The sequence below is a fragment of the Pyrgilauda ruficollis genome, unplaced genomic scaffold (genome assembly GCF_017590135.1).
Source record: "Pyrgilauda ruficollis isolate IOZ18807 unplaced genomic scaffold, ASM1759013v1 scaffold153, whole genome shotgun sequence".
NCBI lineage: Eukaryota > Metazoa > Chordata > Aves > Passeriformes > Passeridae > Pyrgilauda > Pyrgilauda ruficollis.
The window spans coordinates 720,401-736,559 of NW_024513988.1; the positions used below are offsets into that span (position 1 = coordinate 720,401).

The 16,159-nt window shown below is 37.0% G+C and overlaps 1 protein-coding gene across 1 annotated transcript in view; it reads right to left on the minus strand.

Moving 5' to 3' along the window:
• The window catches only part of CCDC73 (coiled-coil domain containing 73), a 54,656-nt gene that overhangs the window by 6,237 nt on the left and 32,260 nt on the right, over window positions 1–16,159 (minus strand). The window contains exons 10-17 of the mRNA XM_041461751.1: window positions 15,403–15,531; window positions 14,987–15,046; window positions 12,380–12,484; window positions 7,778–7,888; window positions 6,106–6,237; window positions 3,753–3,788; window positions 2,074–2,242; window positions 155–1,684 (exon numbers count right to left, since the gene is read on the minus strand). Coding sequence (XP_041317685.1) covers window positions 155–1,684; window positions 2,074–2,242; window positions 3,753–3,788; window positions 6,106–6,237; window positions 7,778–7,888; window positions 12,380–12,484; window positions 14,987–15,046; window positions 15,403–15,531 — 2,272 coding nt within the window. The remainder of the gene's footprint in view (window positions 1–154; window positions 1,685–2,073; window positions 2,243–3,752; window positions 3,789–6,105; window positions 6,238–7,777; window positions 7,889–12,379; window positions 12,485–14,986; window positions 15,047–15,402; window positions 15,532–16,159) is intronic.

Sequence of the window (16,159 nt, forward strand, 5' to 3'; positions counted from 1 at the left end):
GTAGCATAAACAGAGCAATCTCACCTTTTTGTGATATAACTAAAATGTCAGGTTTATACTTTTCTACACAAAGCTTAGATATAGAAATGTCACAGTTTAATAATTTTTTCTAAGCACTACATGGTTCAGAACATTAATGCTTATATTTTCTTACCTTGTCTTGTTTCTCCACTGTTCCCATTTTCACTGAGACCTTGACTCTGTGTGTTTGAAATAATGTTTGTGTTTTCCACTAAGCATGGTGGTTTGTCTTTCAAAAGGGAAAACTCCTTCGTAGCTGAAGTCCATGTAGCTTGACCTCTCATTTGATTTACTCTTGAACAAGAACTGAGAGCTAAAAAATTCAAGTATAGTGGAGTTTTCTCAGCTTTTTTATCTGAGGTGGGAAGATCAAAGGATGACCTTACACTTACGTTTACTAAATTTCCAGATGTTCTCATGGATAAAGAGCATGATTCTTTCAGGTGACCCTCAGCAAGCTTCATTCCTGGAACTGTACTACTCAGCAAGTCTTTTTTCTCTTTTAACAATGTGTTATTTGTTGAAGTATTAATCTCCAGGGAATGTCCAGTTTTGATGGAGTGTATCTGAGTACCATTGTTAACATTTTTATGTGGAATTAGTTTATCTGTACATGCCTTATCTGCTGGGGGGGTTTTGTGAGCAATTTCAAGACCATCAGCCTTTACTGGAGATTTGGCTCCAGCACTGGAAGTCCATGTGTTTGTAGCATTCCCTGTTTGTTTAGCACTGCTTTGTTCAGGTTGCTTGCTGTGCATGTCATCTGCATTTATTCCTCTCTCCGTTTTTGGGGGGCATAAATTAAAAGTACCTAAGAGAGACTTTTTATCTCTGCATTCTTTTGCAGCAGCATCATCAGCACTTGTGTTATCACAACAAGCAGTCGGTGGCTGTTGAGCATCACTTGCCAGAACACCAGTGCTGTTCATGTTTCTGGTACTGTCATCATTTCTGCCTTCAGCATCCACGGGTGTCTGTTTCAGAGGAAGTTTATCTCTAGGTAAACCACTCAGATTTAAGTTTTTTTCTGTTTTATGCAATCCACTGCCTACAGAATTGCCACTATCTAGCAAGCTGCATTTTTGGTATTCTGCTTGAGAATTCTCTGTAGTGTAAGGTAGGATGCCAGAACTTAACTCCTTAGCTTGGTGGTTGTCTGTACTTCTGTCATGCAGAGCACTCTTCTCAGTGCAAAGAACAGCTTCAGACTCAGGTTTGGATGCTTCAGGTGTGAGGACACTTCTGTTGTGCTGTCTGCTGTCTGACTTTGCATCTGCCTTGGCACAAATTGATTCATCTCCAGTATTACACAGTTCTTCCTTGCTGGTGTTGGTCTCCTGACTTCTGTTTTTCCTGTCAGCACCTACATTGTCAGCACTGCCCAAAAAGTCCTTCCTTGTTTGTGTGTGGTGTGCTGCCAAAGGCTCAGTGCTGTCCTGTGGCTTTTGATCTGAATCTGCATTGTTTTCATCTGGTGATGTTCTGTGTGCTGTTCCTTCTGCCTCTCTGCATCCAGGGACATGCATTTCCCAGGTGTGTCCTTGGGTAATTAAATCAGTATCTGTGCAGAGGGTGCTCCTGGAAGCAGCCTCCCTTTGCTTTACTTCACAAGGGCTAGCAACATTAATTTCATCCTTAAAACTGTTCTCAAGAACTTGTGGCCCTGTAGAGTGAGGGTATTCTCTAGTTAGTGACTGATAACCCAGAGGTTATGTAATGCTTTATTTTTCCATTTTTGGAAAAATAAATAAAATAAATGTTTTGGAAATTTTAGAATTTCCAAAGAGGTGGACTCAGGATCGGTATCAATACTGATATCTTATATTACACACACAAGCCTGTCAAAAAGTCACTGAAGGTAAGTATTGCGCTATGGCCACTTGTAAAATATTTACAAACTGAGAGAGTAGGGAATATATTAACATTGTGTAGATTTTAGATATGACCATTTAATTCAGAATTTAAGCCCTCTTTTGTCATATACTATATCTGAAAATATTTATCCTTTCTTAACAATACTACTTATCTCTATTATCCATGCAAGGTTATTACTTTGTTCTATCTTTAATTCCTCAATGCTTGAAGACTGGTCCCTTGTGGTTTTTACTTCAGTTTCTTCTTCATTTCCACCATTATCATATTTTCTTATTACAGACTGCATAAACTCATGTTCTTTCTGAATAGCCTGTATTTCACTGCATTTTGTGTGTTCTTCACTACTCTAGCATAGGAAGGAACAAAAGATTATAGGTATTTTAGTAATTTACTATAGTCACTGATTAGGTAAAAAGTTCAGGACTGAGACTTAAAATTAATTTTACCATTCTGATGGAAAACAAAGACCTTAGGCATAAAAGGTAAATGTAAACAGAGGAAAAGAAAAAAGCAGACTAATACCCTAGAAGAGTAGGAAAGAATTCAGGTCCTGCTATATTACAGTGCACAAAGTTATACATTTGACAGAATTCCTCAGTGGAAGGAATTTGTGTTGTACATGTGGTGATTGGATCTCTCCCTCTCTCTGCTGGCCCACACAGTGACCCACTCAGTAATTCCATGGGCAAAAAGCCTGCATGACTGCTGTTTACACCCAAACACATAAACAACATGCACACAAAAACAACACATGCACATACAAACAACGTTTTTTTCTAGCAAAATGCCCAGGACTTTTAACTTCATTTCACAGGCAAATAAGGCTTCTGAATTTACAATCCCTGACATTTAGTTCCTCATTCCCTCCTAAATAGCTTTTTAACATGAATTTGAGTCAAATTCAACAAGACTAGAAGTCTGAAAGATTTGTCTACTTAGAAGTCTAAATCACTGGTCTACTACTGCATCTGTATTTGTGTTCAGTTTTGAAAGCTGCAGTCAGTGAAGTTCTGTGGAAACTAGGGCCTGAATAGTGAAGATAATAAAATCCCACCAAAATAAAGGCAAAAGGAGATGCATCCTTTATCATCATCAACTGTTTGGCAGCTGAAGACAGGAGCACGTGCTGGCTCTTGCCCTAAAGATAGGAAATAAAATAGGCAGATGTGGGAGGGAGCTTAGTCCATAAAAGATGTGGGAAAGAGCTGAAGATACTTGGGTGACTGGAGGTGTTGCAGAAGGAAGGCTGGGATGTGGGAGGGAGTTACAAGAGCTGTGCTTGGGCACTGGGAGTGTGGGGAGGACAGAGAATATTGCAGAGTGGAGGGAGGCAGGGAGACAGCACTGCTAAAAAATGGGGCTGTTGCAGTGCGGGCAGAGTAGGGGATGTAGAACACAAATCTGCCAGAAACAGTTTCCTACAGGTCACAGGAACATCCTGATGCTCCCAGCTTGGCTGGTTTGGGGGAGGGAGGGGTCATGATAAATAGAGGAGGGTCCTCAAATCATTTTCCTCGACCCTCAATTTGAAGTTTCAGTTGAAATTTTTCTCTCTTTTCCTCATGTTTTATCATCATTTTCCCTGTCACACTTGGAAATTGTATATATTGCATCTGGTTTTTTCTAGGTTTTTAATTAACTTTGCTTCCTTGCTCTATAAGCCCTGGCATCACGCTTTCAAGCTTTTGGAACACAAATAGTAGAAATTTCCTTTTTCTTTCCTGAAATCTGTAATTATCTTACAATCTTTTGTTTCTAGGAGCTCTTTCTTCAGACAGAAACACCAAGCACCCCTCTCTAACTGTGCACCTTGCTCTTTTGTACAGTAGTAAGACAGCCAGTGCAGTGCAACTTACCACATTTGCTGGTATGGGCTGAGCTGGTGACTGCATCTGAAATAAACAGGACAAAGTGTTCACAGAAAGGCAGAAAGGTTTCATGTTTCCATTCCAGGCTTTGAGATGGGGTTGAAGAAACCTGCTTTTCAATAAATTCAAATGGTTCAGCCCTTAAAAAAATAGGTCCAAGATGGACAAACTAAAACACCTAAAAAACAGAACTTTTAAACTTGGATTTTAATGTTTTGCCTGTGATTTAGTAAAATCTAACAAAGAAACACATGTATCCCTAAGTATCCTCTCCCTCAACAGACTATTTCATAGTATGAAATTCAAGCCCTTCTGAAAACAGATCTTCCTGTACATACACCCACAAATGAATTACAGCAAGCCATTGGTGGCTGTAACCCTATTCTCTAATGGCACGCATCTGAATTACAAACTGTATCTAACTAAATGTGAAGCATGGTAAGGTTAAACTAAATTGCAATCCAAGTTTGTAATGAGGTCTGACACTGTACCTTTCTTTTAAAAATGCCTTTTGTTTAATTACTATTCCAGAGGTGATCAGTGTGAAGAAGTTTAAATACATTCTGGATTTCATGCCCCACAAATAACCACAGGGATTTCAGATTGCACTAGGTGTAAAAATAAGTATAAGCATATTTCCTTAGAACACTTGGAACCACAGTCAAGATCTAAATTCAAGACAACACCTTTCCCTTTTATGTGTCACTAGAGGCTGACTCATTAGTGATACAAGGTGAAATTCCACAAATCAGAATAACCAATATGATCTGCTGCAGCTTCTTGGCAGTGTTCCACTCAGTCCAACCTGCCCAGCTTTGGAAATCTAATGATTGTACAACACAAAGTGGTGTGGCAATTTGCCATAAAACAGTGTAAGATGTATATTTGGAAGACATCTGACTTCTTTTGCATTTATGAGCATATGCCTTAAGCTTTTCTGCTTTCAAAGCCATGGGGTTATGTTAGTAAGCACCAGTACTGTTTATCATGAATGCCTTATCACTTTGATTCTGCATCCTAAACAAAATCAATATTACTTTTCCATTCAAGGAACCAGTGATTTTTAAGATACACAATTTGCATAATTCCTTGTAGAGTTCAGCTTTGGCACAATGAGTAATCATTTCAAATCTAATTTCCCTTGCATTATTAAGCCCATACCACAGCCATGTATATGTGTATGTTTGTGCATTGAAAAGAAATTGATTTTACATTCTTCCAAATCCTAAAATATTTTTACTGCTTGTCATTTTACTGACAATTCATGGACTAGCTCTAAAATAGTTACCTGTGTTTACAGTCCCAGTGTCTTCCTATTTTCTTAACACTACAAACAAGATTGTATACATGAAAAATGGGTTTTCTGTTCTTTGAACACAGACCATTACTTGTTTGTAAAAGATAATGGAAAATACTCAACAGAACAACAGACCACAATGCACAGAGAAAGTTTCTTATGGCTTCTGACTCTGCTCAATTTTTTCAATCTCACAGAAGGCTGGAGTACAAATTTGCAATCCAGTTTGATCATGGGATAACACAGAGCTGCGGGGGATATAACAGAGGGATCTGTTATATCTATATGTATAGCTGCAGGGATCATGGGATAACACAGAGCTGCTAAGTGGTCTTCCTTTTGTTCCAAAAGCCCATCTTTGTGTTCTTAACCACTTGTTGACTTCCCATATATGCCCAGCACCTGGAGCTGAACATGGGTTTGGCTCACCCAACAATCCAAGCTCAATTCTAGTTCAGGCTGAAAGTCTTTTACCTCCTGCATTCACCACCTGATGAGCTCACTGTGCCTTTGATGACTCCTAAACATGCTGTGTGACATAAAGGTCGGTGTTTCTTACACTAAAACTGAAGCACTTAGATAACCTGTGTATTGGTAACAGCTTCTGATCTGTCCCCTGTTACAGATTTCAGACAAGCTGAAATTAGTTCCTCTCAGTAGAGGTGGAGCTGCTTCCACACCTCCAGGGAACTTACATGAAGTCAATTGGATCTGCCCCAGTATTTGAGAAATACCCATGGAAAATGGGAAATAGGGTTTAGTAAACATAGGTTGCTTAAGTTAACTGCTGTCTGTTAGGCAAAAATTTATTAATGAAGTAGTATCTCAGGATTCTGTACTATAAACACCTCTCTTGATGAAAGGAGAACCTTCTGTGGGCACAGGAAGTTTCAATGATATTTAGGGCTATTGTCACATAAATTTCTAGGCTGAGCCATGTCAAAGGAGGATCAGTGGACACGACAGACAGGATTAAAAAAACTGTCATATCTTTAGTTCTCCGGGATTTTTACAAGACACACTGCAGCTAGTGAAGACACTTACCTGCAGATTTTCCACTTGCTCGGAATGCTGATTTCCTGGAGGAGGATGATAATCTTCAAGATGTCTATGAAGTCCTTTAAGGGAATTCAGCTCATTTTTAATAGTGTGTATTTCTCTTCTCATGTTTTCCTCCTGTAATAATTGCAAGTACACAGAGCACACAAACACTTTACTGCATGTTCAAATGGGTAAACCAGCATTTTTCAAAGGTATGAACAGCTTAGCAAATGAAACGCCATCCTTAAAAGAAAGTATGCTAAGGAATTTCTTTGTACAAAGTAATTGAGCTCTTCCATTCAACCAAAATTTTAACCACATTACCATTACAGATTATAGCTTTTATTATCTGGTTTGGGATTTTTTTTTTCACCATTTACTTGTAGTAGCAATACTCCAAAAAAGCGGTATTTGTATTTGTAGCTTTCTTCCTTTTATAATATTCAATATTCATTCTCTACCTACCTTGTCAAGATAAATATAATATTCAATATTCATTCTCTACCTACCTTGTCAAGAAAGCACAACAGCAAATAATTTACACTACTGTAAAGAGCCTCAAGTATCCAATCCTCCTTCAGAAAATAGGTAACAATTAAATTTCTGCATTTAGAACTAACTGAATGGTCCAAACTACAACTTGTAAAAAGAATCAAAGGGCAATTTTACAGCAATACTTTCACTTAATTTACAGAGATTTCTGGACCAGTGTTAACTTTATCCTTGATTGTTTACTTTAGGAGACAAAACTTCTAGTTAGCCATAGCAGAAATATGAAAAGGAATAACAATTGTCTTCTACAGACAGATGCAAATGTTCCTGAGAAATAAGCAGGGCAAATTCCCATATCTATAGAGGAAATTATGGTATAAAATTCTCCAAGGGATCAGGGAAATCAAATCTTCTCAGGGAACTGAGCATCAGAACAGTTCAGCTATTTTGTGGTCTCATGGTTGCAGTCATCCCTATAGTGGCTGCGCTCAACTCAAAGGAGTGAGCCTTAGACAACAGAATTACAAGGACAACTTTGCATTATTTCCCCACAGTTCCCCTGGAAATCTATCTACCAAAATCAAAACCTTTCTGGCAGCAAGTGCCAAGCACATAGAAATAAAAAAGACAGACTATTAAACAAATGCTGCTGAGTCTGGTTTCCACACATTAAGCAGATCTTGTCTTATTGAAGGGGTATTAATCTTTCCTACATCTAAACATGCATTTATTATTGCAGACAATTTTTACAGCTACAATATTTTGCTAATTGTTTAGGATTAAATAATTACTGAGGTATTCTATAAAAGTAATGAGGTAATAGAAAGAATGTCAAATATAGAAGACAAACTATTGTTTAGGTGTCCACAGAGGTGAATTCACTAGGGGGACATAGCAGACACACACCTTTTCTTATCCCCTTTCACCCTCAGTCCACACTGAAGAATTCCTTTCAAACCAGAACTGCAGGAAGAGCACTGACCTTTTAGAGCACAGAAGTCAACCTAAATCTACCTTGAAAAAATATTCATTTCTAGAAGTATCTGTATTACTGGAGAAGAAATGAGTTGTTTTTATTGCATTATTTCTGCGATATTTCCTTGGCTTTTAGAGATTACCTGAAATGCTTGACAACTATTCCAAAAAACTCTTCATACTAAAGCATTTAATTTAATAAACCTACCTCATTTTTCCAAGTTCTTAGTGCCTTCTCGTGCTCATTCTGAAGATTAAGGAACTTTTCTTCATTTTCCTTTGCCTTCTCCCTTTGCAGCTCATTATCTCTTTCAAGGGCCTGCAATAAAATTAATTATCCAAAAAATAATCAATACCACATTAATGAATTTTGATGTGTTTTATGTTGCTTGGACCTTTGCTTCTAACATGCTGCAAGTGCCATACAGATCAGTGATAATGTGCTATCTCAACAATAATTTTCATAAATTAACAGAAAGGTGCTTATACTTTAGCTAACAGAAACAGGGGGAGGTTATGAAAAAAGAAATGGCTATAAAAGGGTATAAAAACACTTGCCATTATTCAGTTTCACTGCATAAGTTTTAATGTGCTGAAAAAGTAATATAAAGTCCAGAGATGAGAGATATGAAATGTAGCATAATCCAGAGCCACTGTACTTAAAGAAAAAACTACTGTATACTGCCAGGGAAAAAAAATATTTTTATAATCAGTTTTTCTGTCCTAAATTGTTTATTAACCTCTCTTATAAACTATACAATCTTTACATTCTAAAACATATCTACTGCAACATGAAGGACATATCTTATTATACTTTAATTTATTTTTATTTGGTCCCTGAAAGAGGAGTGCATTGAAATAACAATAATATTAAGTTTTATAACACCGTAACTGTACTTGCAACAGTTTTGGGCTAACTCTTTCAGCTTTCCTGTGCTAAATTAAAGGAGTCTTGTGTAAATCAGCAGCAACTTCACACACGTACCAGGTATTCTTGGAATTTTTATCCTATCATATTTTTATAGCAAACAATATGGAAGATAAGAGTCACTGCATTCCATTACCTGCTATATAGATGACACAAATATATTTGACAATGTAAGCACAACTGGAATGCATGAGCTGTATTACCAGCTACATATTTATGATTCTGCTGAGCTTCTTTGAAAGTCCACTTGAAAAATGTTATGGGGGCAATACTCCAAACCAAGTCTTTTTTACTAAATCTTTTAATCAAAAATGAGTCCACTTGTTGATTCACTTAGCTCCAATTTAAAAATGTCTATGTTAATTTAGCTACACTACTAAAAATTATATTTTACAGCTACTAACAGAAGGAAAATTCAAACCACCCTGGACTTTTGTACACATGGGAAAAGTTGTGCATAAGAATATAATGGATCTTCTTTGACAGATTATGTATTTCCAAAAATGGGTCAATTCAGCCATACACTGTCTGAATAATCCCACCCTGATGTAGACTCTTTCATCCAGCTGTATAAATCAGGAATCCAAGACCACCTCTCTTTGATGAAGCTGCTCTTAACTCCAAGGATGCTTTCACTTGCACCTGAAATGCAACCTCCTTGGTGATGGATGATTATAGTTATTCACAGCACAACTCTTAGGGCAAATCTCAGAAGCAGCAGATGTATGGAACTGATCACATGTTAAAGCCAGTTGTACAGACAGGAACACCTGAATTCCTTGCATTCTCAAGTATTCTGTCATCTGTTTAAGAATATAATTTTTTAAGTAATATATTCAGCTCCCTATTAAAAAAAAAAAAGGCAAAAATGCAAAATAAGAAGCTAACATTGTCTCATTCCTTGGAATATCATGGTAATTGTATCAAACTGAAAAAAAGGGTCTATTTACACCACTTTAAGTAATGAAGGTTGAACCAAGAGCCTCATACTGGTTACCCATGCCTTGTAACAGCCATTTCATCTGAAGTATTTATGCCTGAAGTCACCTTTGAGGACTGCACTGAAGCTTTGATGACCAGCAGTGGTTTGTGCTGTAGTTAGAAAAATTGAAAACAGTAATACCTTCCCAATGTCTAATACAAACAGACCCAAATCAGAGCAGGCTGCCATCAGAATTAGCATAATTGCAACCAGAAATCAATTTTTGGCATGCACAGGCTGCAAAACAGAGACATGTCCTCCATCCATACCTTAATAAGAAGGAAAACAAGCCATACTTGTAGACATTTATGTGCAGTCTTCAAAGAGAAGATTCAGAGATACCATTTACTGTTTTAGCTGGAGCTTTAAGGCATACTATAAACTTCATCTGAGAGGGGAAACAATAGCTCAGAAATGCTATCAGAAAAAGGCACTTTAAAATAGACTTGCTATTCAATAGTCCTGACACAAAGGACTAAAGGGTTCCTGTATTATGAAAGTCATCACCAGTAGGGTTATATACATTAATTATCTCCAGCCTCTGTTTTAATCTCCAAAGAAATTCCAATTATCTTAAAAATAAAAAGCACATTACCTTCTTACTTTTAACAAAAACCAGGACTGTATCGATAGCAAGTAATCCAGCTGTTTCACTGGACCTAATATTCAAATAACAGAAGCTACAGAACATCATGCTACTTTAGGCAATTCTACAGCCTAATTCAGTTAATCTTTGTAAAAATGTTGCAGATGCTTTAATTCCTAGGGAGGTTTTAGCTACTTTCTTACAGAGAACATAGCTCACCTTCGGCCGTACTTGCTTCATCAAATACAAAAGTCCTGTGTTTATATTGTGGCAGAAAGCAAACTACTTACACAGGTTAAGAGTAAAGTGAATGCTTTCAAATTAGCATAGAAGCATTTATTTAGAAACAAAAGTATACATTCACACTGGAAGTTCAATTTGAAATTAACTGAACTCCTAGTTCAAAACCTTGGCTTCAAAGAGTGGAACAGTTGTGGTTATGTCTGGGCAAACAGTAGCTAAAAATTTTTAACAGTCCAGACAGTGATTGTACCTGAACTCTGCATGGTAACTCTGATGAGAATGGATATGACCTTAATCTTCAGTGCACTGACCGCTATTGAAATATGGAATCTGAACTGTTCTGAGCTGCTTTTACATGCTGAAAGAGTGTCCTAGAGTGACTTTATGATGCTTGAAGCCCCAGTCATCTGTTCTGTTTATGCTGAATATTAAGTTCTACACCTTCAAGACTGGTTCTGAGAGCGAAGGGGGAGAGAAGCAGCATGCAGGTTGCCTGCAGAAACTGCACTTGCTCCCCTGCATCCTTCTCACCCACTTGGATCCCTCGTTACTGAGGATTTCAGACTTTCTGTGCTGGCAGGCACTGAGCCCCAAGAGAACACTGCAATGACCTGAGGCCGTGGAGAAGGCTTCCAAAATGGAATGACAGAACTGGGATTGTGGGTGTGGAGTTTGAATAGAAGTGTGTGATATCACAGGGTGGAAAACTTAGAGTTTAAGGGTTTAGAATATAGTAATATATATAAAGCAAGATAGAAGTTTTAGGGTGGGTGGTCCTTCTTCACCTTCTTCTCCATGGGTTTGGGTGGTTTTGTGTAATTTGATAAAAAAGTCCACATTGCAGGGCATGGGTGGTTGGTTCTTGGGTTAAAAGTAAAAATAATTTGGGTGTAATTTCTTAACTGGACAGTTCATCCTTAAAAGGCCTTGTAGAGAGAGAGATACAGCTCCATTTTTAGTTTGCTAGAGAGAAGTGCTGTAAAACTCACAGTTCGTGAGACTGTAGAATAAGAACCAATAAACATCTGAGTCCCAACAAGAAATACCTTCTCACACATTTAATCCTAACCTTGGCAGGAAAAGCAAGTGAAGAATCCACACCCACTGTGTTGCCTGCAGCATGGACAGCAGAAGAGAACTCTCCTTTGCTTTTAATTAGTTGGTTTGCTTTAGTTATCTGAGGCCAGAAGTTCTTAGGAACTGTTCAGCTATTGTTCAGTCCAGTACCACCAGGTCTATTGTCTGGGGCACCCCAAGCTACACCCCGAGCCCAGAGAGACTGAGAAAAAACTGAAGACACACCCACAAAAAGGACCCTGAACTTCAGAAAGACTTTCTGAATTTGCCAAATCTTCAGAACATTGAGAAGTTTTACTGTTTAATATTATTCATTTTTTTCATGTTTGTGAATACCTTGCTTGTTAAATAAATAATTTTTTTCCACTTTTCTCACAGGAAATTTATGTCTCCTGAACTGGTGGGAGGAGAGGCCACTTGAAGTTGCTTCTTAAGGGACCACTTCAAAAGTTTCCTCCTGAAATTTGCCCTAAGCTAAGACAAAGGGGAACTGAGGAGTGCTGCAACTCCACACTCTCCAGCATGACTACTTCCCACTTCTAGCATAAATATGATGCCAGAAAACACAGCAAGAAAGGGCTAAAGGTAATGCTCTTTCTTAGGCCCTCTGCTTTAATGTACTATTAAACTGAGGAGAAGGTCCAGCTATGAACGAAGATCTGAAATCTGAAATGTCGCCCAGAAATGTGTACCTATATGAAAATTACAAGAAACAGAAGTCATAAAATAATTTGATTTCAGTATTTGAAAGCAACCTTGTTCTGGTTTTGCCCTTTAGAAATAGCTGCTGAGAATGGCAACCATGATTTACTTTAGGGAGAGAAGAGGGAAAGCACAGCCTGTGCTTCAAGGCTCGTGCTGACAGTTAAGGAGCTGAGGGAGCAATGGAAGTGAGGTCAAAAGTTCTGAAAGGCACACGGATGTCTTTAACAGCCCTGGACTTAGAAAATACATAACAGATAGTAACAGCTTGTCTAATTGAGAAAAATCTGACCTGATAGTCTTCTTTCAGTGCTTTTAATTCACTTTCCATTCTAACATTCGTTTGGGTTATTCGCTGAAGCAGCTCCTGCACACACTGTAGAGAGCTGAGAATTTCCTTATTAATACAAACAGAATAGAATATATTGAGCAAGATTTTGTTTCTGAAGTTTAAACATTACATAATTTATATCTTTTATATTAATTTTTTTTAATTGTCAGTGTTTACAAAATCATGTCTGCAAAAAAGCTACTCCAACCTCAACATTGGGGAAAACCTGTAGGGAGAAATCAGAACAACGCCCATTTTTCTGACCTTTTACCTTGGAGAAGTTAACATTATTATAAACTATTATAATATTCTTTTTCAGAAAATTTTCCTATTGTTAAAATAAAATCGACCCAATCTTTATACATCAGTGCAAATCTGGATAAAATATATCAAATATATCAAAATATACCAATCCCACTGTGATTTCTATTCAGGACAAACAGAATAACTATCTTACCATATCACAGGTCTGAAAAACATGGAAAATCCAAAAGAAATTATTCCATAAATGGATCACCCTAACATGAAATTATTCTGTGTCTTCTGAATTAAATCCTAATAGATGTGAAGCACCACCCATTAGCTTTTCATCATATGGTGCAGCTATATCACATCTTACTGTCAGGGTCTGAACTTTTGTGGTACCTTCCTCAAGACTGTACTGTTACTTCATGAAGGGGAAATTGTACAAAAAACAAAGGCACCCAAAGTGAGCTGATTTGAGTTGATGAAGGTGCTGTGAGTGCTGCCATGAAGTGTGTTGCAGTCTGCTGGAAACTGAGCCAATTTTTTTGAACACTACAAAACACATTTCCAAGGTTTGAAAGACAGAGTGAATGACCCAGACAAGCCAATCATCACCCCCTCAAGGCCACTTACAGAGTTACTAAAAGAAGACACAGAAAAAACCCGAGTTTCAGGTAGAAAGGAATCTTAGATGTGCTCAGTTGCTTCAAAATACATTGAGAGGTGTACATATTATTAAAACAAGTACTTTGACGTACTTGCAAAGTGTTTTCAAATTATTCTAGTTTTGGTTCTACTGGATAAAAAGATACAGCTATCTAATAAAAATAAAACCAGTATTTTAGTGTACTCTCAATTTCTTTTCATGCATGTATAAATAGTATTTTTTTCACTGAAGGTTAATTTATTTTTAGTTCGATTTTACATCCAGAAGACTGAACTGCAGAGGTGGGGAATTGCTTGGCCATTGTCATCCAAGAGGTCAGTAGAAGAGCTGGCCACATCCTTTAAATCTAGGACAGTTTTCTCTCAAATAGGCCTGCTTTTCTCACAGAGTTTAGTACAAATCAGCTGTACTTTAGATGGTATTTCTAGCCTAAGTCCAAGAACCACTGAAGCCAACATTTCAGTTAATCAAGGTGAATTATGAGTGCTCCACAACACAGAAATCCATGTCTTCAAACCCAAACACTTGGAGGAAACATGAAGCTCATCTCTACATTAGAGCCCTCTCCAGAATACACCAAACCCTTCCATAAGTTCAAACTAACCTACCAAACAAACCCTAGCAATTCACACAGAACAGGAGAGAGATGCAAACCAGAATCCTTCTCTTAGATAACACAGCAAATATGCTCCACAAATTATGCTCCATTCATCTCCACAGAAATCCTTTTAGTGCACTCAGGGCTGGGAGAGTAATGAGGCCTGAGTACATCTCTCATTTTTATCCATGTTTTTATTGGCAAGTATTTTTTAAAAGTAAGCTCAAAATGCAAGCAGGCTTTTATAAATTGGAAGAGTGCTGCTGGATGAGTGCTCTATGGGCATGCCAGCAAGATACTGCTTTTGTCCCTCCCTGGCACCAAGAATGATACACTTCTCTGACCTGTTTCCTTTACTGAACTGCAGAGTGAAAGTTCTGCAATTGTTCAAGAAAATGAAAAAAACCAACCACCCTTTTCACACTTCATGTTCTGTAAAGCAGTGCCTTATGTTGTGATTAAGGTGAACAAAAATTTCTTTTGCTACATTTGATAATTGACTCCACAGCCTTTTTTTATAAAGGATTTTTTCTGGAATATACCTGAGTTAGCAAGAGAAGACAGTCCTAACTCTGTTCAGGGATATAAACGTGTTGCTTAATAGTCTAAATGTTTATGCTCTGTATGAATGGAACATCATTTCCTTCGTGCACCATTGACATGATTCCCATTTTACCTGGTTTCAATACCAGCAATGTTAGAATAAACTGCTGGCAACCAGAAAGCAGAACAGCATTTTATGCTAGCCTTACTGCTTATTTATACTGAACCCACATGTAGACAAGTGTTTCATGGGAATACCAAATTTCCCCCGTCTGTATTCAAAGACAAAATGTAAGACTTGGAATAAAGTGTCAAACAATGGACTTTGTTCTGGTAATACCTTTTCTAAAAACTTAGCAGTAAGATACCACTTAGGACAGTATTAAAATATTTCTGAAGTGTAAACAAGTGAAATTAACTAGTTTTTGTAGCTTAGTACAGTAAGAAACCTATGAAATATAGCACCTACATTCTTTAGTGATTTTTAAATAGTGAAGCTGTATTAACAACTCACCAGCTTTTCTTCTTTAATGTGAGTGTTTTCTTCTTGAACTTTTTTACTGACTGCTGTCTCCTTAAAAAAAGAAAAGAACATGAAGAACAGTAAAAGGCATTTAAAATCACTATTTTCTTTAACAATATAGTATGAATGTGATATAGTGAATCATCATGAGGTTATTTAAAGAAACTGAATTATTTTTTTAATGTCACCTTACCCATTTTTTTACTATGAAATTATACTGATATTCAATAGCACAATTATTTTCCTAGGAAAGGTTTATAGTGGAAACAGATTAATTATAATGTATATGCAATATAGTAGAAAGGAATCACTAATCTGTATCCATCAGAGATCATTGCCAGGAGGTTTGCTGAATGAAGAACAGAAAATATTCACCAAAACTTGAATTTGTTTAAAATCCAAAATACCATTCTGATTTTCTGTTGCAGTTCTTGAAACTGTTTTTCCTTCACTGCAAGATTGATGTTTTCTTCTCCCACCCTGTACTGAGAGGTGACCTTGGACCTTATCAAGTCTGTAGTTACTTTCTTCAGTTCCTTAACACAGGAAACACATATAAATAGTTCATCCAGTATAGGCATTGCAATTCAAAACAGAGACAAATCTTTTAAACTATCCTGGTTATGCTCTACTTTGAAATAATGTATGGAAACAACAGAATAAATTACAGGTACTGAAATGTGTAAAACTGACTTACTAAATTCCAAACTTTTCACACGTGACTAAAAGTTTATTTTCACAGGTAAAATGTGTTTCATCTCTTTGAAGTATTTACTTCATCATTTTATTATTTTCTCTTCCAAGAGGTATATTAGAAGTGGACATTGAGTTGGTACTGGCAAAATATTCTTTACCCATGTATACAATAGGAATTACTATTGTAACTACAGTGTACATTCTTGGGAATGAGGAGGAAAAAAGCAGAGAACAGTGATTATCTGGTAAAAACAGGAACTGGCTATAAATTTGGAGGATCTTTGCTCTTCCTGAAACATTAATTACTTAATCTCAAGAGAATGCTAAATTAATTTTATATTAGAAGGTTCTACAACATGGTGCCTTTGATTTTATAGTCTTTATCCTCTTTTAAATATCCTGCAGCTTTTTTTTACCTTTTTTTTTTTTTTTTTTTTTTTTTTTTTTTTTTTAACCATTTTTTTTGAA